This window comes from Austrofundulus limnaeus, unplaced genomic scaffold, assembly GCF_001266775.1.
Source record: "Austrofundulus limnaeus strain Quisiro unplaced genomic scaffold, Austrofundulus_limnaeus-1.0 Scaffold517, whole genome shotgun sequence".
In the NCBI taxonomy this organism is placed as follows: domain Eukaryota; kingdom Metazoa; phylum Chordata; class Actinopteri; order Cyprinodontiformes; family Rivulidae; genus Austrofundulus; species Austrofundulus limnaeus.
In genome coordinates this window covers 18,058-22,562 of record NW_013952919.1, presented here as the reverse complement: position 1 = coordinate 22,562, position 4,505 = coordinate 18,058, and the positions used below count along the sequence as shown (strand labels likewise).

Genomic DNA, 4,505 nt, shown 5'->3' with positions numbered 1-4,505 from the left:
GTCTTGGAAAAGAAAATTAAAATACAGTTTGGATTTTTATTTATGAATCACAAAATGCAGGTTTATGTTGATATATTGATTTCTATTAATCCATTTTAATTAGAATATTGTTACTTCTTTGCTTCCATACTCTACTGCCTGAGACTCGGCTCCTATTGTTTGTTGTAAAGAATCATTCAAAAGATTCGGATTGTTCATGAACATCATCTCTATTCTTCAACCAGTAGTGGCTGGTGGGTTTTTCTCCAGGGGGGCTATAACTCCAAAAGAGACACATCTCAAAAAGCAACCAAACATGTACTAAGTTATATCACGCCAGTGTTTTTATTAAACAAATTAAAACAAATCATAAAAACCAGCATTGCAATCTCATGCAGTGTTTTATGTTTTGTGCATAAAATTTGCCCTTCTGTAACTGAAAAGCAAACTGTTTCGGTGGTTAAAGTCAGGGATATTTTAACCAGATTCTTCTCTACAGAGCATGGTCAGTGCAGTGAGATGCGATGTTGTACCTGAGGAAAGTCTGGATTCTCTTCAGTGTTGAGAAGCTCCTCCCACATTCAGCTGTGGTCAGAGGCAGTGTTGCCAGGTGTACGATAATTATCGTATTTGTACGATAATTTTGCCCTCTGTACGATGTACGATCAATAATCCCAAAAATCCCATAATGTACGATAATTTGACCACTCCAATGGGTGACGTAATCGACTCGACACTCGGCTCGCTGACATGAGAGGTGGCGGGTTGTGGAACACAGCGGTGCTGATTTAGCGACTTCCTCGCTATATTTACAGACTTTTCAGACCCTCTAGAGACTGTTATTCAGAAAAGTGACTAGTGAAAATGTAGCGACTCTTTTTCTGGTGTTATTGAAACTTATAGAGACTCTGCCGTGAACGCATTTCTCCATTGTGCAGCGGGTGCTGCTGAGAGCTCCTCCCCGGTCCCAGAGCACCGACAGGAGGCTTCTTCACGCTGCGTCTCTCCCTGCTGCAGGTAGATATCCATCCCATCCAGACATGAAATGAACACCCCCTCCCACGTTGGGGTTATGATTGTCAAGATTCTACCATGTCATGCTGCATTTATCAAGTGAAGTCTAGTTTATTCTCCCCAGTATTCTTGTTTTCAATCTGCTCATTGTTTCACCCCTCCCATCACAGAAATCCCAATCTAGATCATGTCATGCACCTGTTCCCCTCAGAATATATTCCCTCAGTCACCACCAGTCCAGCGCCAGATTTATGAACGGTTTTACCTAGTAGTTTTTCCAGCGATCCCATGTCTTGTCTTGCCTGCCACGTTACGACCTTGTTTATGTCCTCTGGTTCCACGTCTCCTGCCTTGCCCCTGTCTGCCACCGTCCCGGATTCTGTCTCTCTGGTTTTGACCCTCGCTTTCGTTTTTGGATTCCTGCCATTCGCCTCAGCCCCTATTGGATTTGCCCAGCCATCGGACCCCCGGATCTCGACCCCCGCCTGTGTACCACGACCAAGAGTTAAGTCTGACRCCCTTAACCTGTCGCCGCTCTCTGACCACATGSTTTTGACCCTCGCCTGTCTCACGGATTCTCCTCAAGCCTMCGTACCACGCCGCAGCGCCAAACACGGAAGTGCCAGGAACCACCATCGCCTGAGACTCTCAAAGTCTTTCAAAGTTTCGGCTTCCAAAACACTGGTACTAAAAAGGTTAGTGACTATTTACTGCTCCAAAGCTCTGCCACTGTCTTTGTTAGTCACTAACCTGGTCATTTCTTGTTTGGACCACCGTGCCCCGGTGACGTGTCGGTCCCGATCCTGCTGCTCCAYATTTAATAAAATCCTTAAATCGTCTCTGGTGTCTGAGCATTCAGTGAAACTCATAAACCCCATCATTACAATGATGGCAACTAGTAGCAGCAAAGATAAATATAATAATACTTATGTGAAAGAAATTGTAAAATCAAAAAGAAAAGGTGGGACTGAGAAGGTGAGGAGTATAAGCAACATTTACATTTAATAAACATCCAGGTGTCAAGCTATTTTTAAAAGAAAAAAAAACAGATTTTGGAGGCTTGCAGATTAAATTTGCTCAGTATGCACTCAATTTATTTCTTGACTAATCAAAAGTACAATAAACTACAGTTTGTTCTTTTCCTGATTTCATTTTAACTTTGCCTATAATTTACATTTTATTCTAGTCATTTTATCTAACATGTTTTTATATGCAGCATTTCCCCAGACTCCATGTCTTGTTCTTGTTTACAACAAAGCTTTTGTAAAAAAAAACAAAACAAAACAACAACAACAAAAAAAAACAGACACCCAACAGTGCTTTTTAACTTTATTATAAACAAAAGAATGTGCAGTTTGTTGAATACAGAGCACATTGTGAGCTGAGCAGGATGTATTTGTAAATTTGAGCCTCTCTAGAATGTAACTTGGGTGTGTGCGATAATTTTCCTCAAAATATGATAATTTTGAGCTGCTGATACGATAATTCAACATTTCCCATCTGGCAACACTGATAAAGGGACTCCGAGAGAGATCAGGAGAGAACCTGTTGAGAGTTTGTTGTGTTTAACGGGGTTTAACGGGACATGTGGCTTTAACAGCAGCTCTCGTTGACATTCTTTGGAAAGTGTTTTGTTAATAAAAGCTCAAAAGAGCACACGGGTGACTTTTGGTTCCATTTGTTTAGCATTTAGTGCGCTGCTTCTAAGACGGTCAGTCGATCAGTGCTATTTTTAGAATTTGTCCTGCGGGCGACTCAGAAAGTCTCGTACTGGTGACCCCTCCAATAGACCTTTTAAGACCAGCTTCCTCCTATCAGTGTGTGATCAACACTTCCTCTGAGAATACTGTATTAGCGTAAAATACAAACACAGGCAAACCATTAACAAAAATGTCTTTGTTCAGTTTCACCTGGACAATAGACAGAGGTAGGTGCTGGTTGGATAAGTGACACATTTTGACCAGAGGGGTAAAAGAGAAGGCACAAAGCCTGGCAACAGAGTCTGAAAGGGCTGTAACTCAGACTGCATTCCAAACTTTACCCCTGAGATTGGTGTTATGCTGCAGCTGCCAGAACGCTGTCAGCAGGAGAAACCCCAGTGAGTGATGGGGTAGGGGTCCCAGCTCTCCATCTCTGCAGACCGCTGCTCTCTTTTAGCTTTAGTTACACTAACAAGAGTGGAGAATTTACCTCTGTCAGACTCTCTGCCCCCATGTCACCCTGTTTGGTTCTTTCTTCTTCCCCTGCTGGATTTCAGGAAAATTGAAGTTTCCCATTCGCTCCTGTGGACAATGAATTGCTGGGTTCTCTGCGGTACTTTTGTTGACTCTGTTTGTGTGTATATGTGTATGTGCTCTCTCTCCAGATGAGGTCACGATGGAGGAGGTTGGTCAGGCCCAGCTGAGGGCCGGAGAGCTCATCATCATCGTTGTGGTGCTCGTCATGTGGGCAGGTAATCTTCCTCTTCAGTGTTGCTCATTTATCACTGCACGCCTGAGTGGAAAGCACTGCTTTTGGAGCAAATAAGCTCTTTGAGTGAGTTCCTATTAGGGAACAAACACTCGGGCTGCAGTGTCATCTCTCTGTGATCGCTGTTTTGGTCCCTACAGTGCTTTAAGTCTGATGTGTGAACACTCAGGGTGTGTATTTTGGACAAACACAACCACAGATGGACAGACTAGACAATAGATTGTTTGACAGCATGGGTCAGAAACCACAACCTGAATCACCATTTGTATAGATTTACGTGAACTTCTGCATTTGACTGTTTGTTTATAAAGCCCAGTTCATAAATCTCTGCATTGCAATTGAGTCAAGTTAATAGCTACATAGGGCTGGGCAGTATGACCTCAAATTCATATCACGGTATAAATTGAATCCCTTCACGGTAACAGTATATGTCGCGGTAGAAAACACGATGCTGAGTCACTGCGTTTCCATTGCAAATGTGTGCAAAACTTTGTCGATTGTTTGTTAATGAAAAAATACAGTTTCACAATTTCAGTGTTTCCATTAAATAAGAAAAGCTATTAAATATGAATATGTTTGCTCTCGCGATAAGTCACTACAAACATGGCGGCAACGGAAGTAAACACTTACATGAGATATATTCATATTGCTACCACGACACTAGCACTCATTCATCAGCCATCAGAGGAGACGTCGGCATCTTGTCGAGGTTTTTGAGTGGCTATGTATGCAGCATTTTGGGGTAATTGTAGTCGGTGATTTTACTACTTCTACTTCCTGTTGTCTTCTTCTTTGTTGTCTTTTTCGCCAATAGTAAGTAAGTATGACACGGTCAGGCACTGATGGACACAGGGACTGAACAGATGAAATAAACAGTTGTTTATTAAGAAATAAACTTGTTTTTAGTCAGACAGGCCAGGGTCAGAGCCAGTGGGTCCAGGTCAAAGRGGGTTGTCAGACAGGCCAGGGTCAGAGCCAGTGGGTCCAGATCAAAGCGGGTTGTCAGACAGGCCAGGGTCAGAGCCAGTGCGTCCAGGTCAAAG

At 42.8% G+C, this 4,505-nt stretch overlaps 1 protein-coding gene across 2 annotated transcripts in view; it reads left to right on the top strand.

Annotated features, from left to right (window-relative positions):
* LOC106530406 (fibronectin type III domain-containing protein 5) overlaps positions 1-4,505 on the top strand; it is a 16,493-nt gene that overhangs the window by 5,736 nt on the left and 6,252 nt on the right. For both annotated transcript variants that reach the window (XM_014026009.1, XM_014026010.1), the window contains exon 4: positions 3,359-3,445. In XM_014026009.1, coding sequence (XP_013881463.1) covers positions 3,359-3,445 — 87 coding nt within the window. The remainder of the gene's footprint in view (positions 1-3,358; positions 3,446-4,505) is intronic.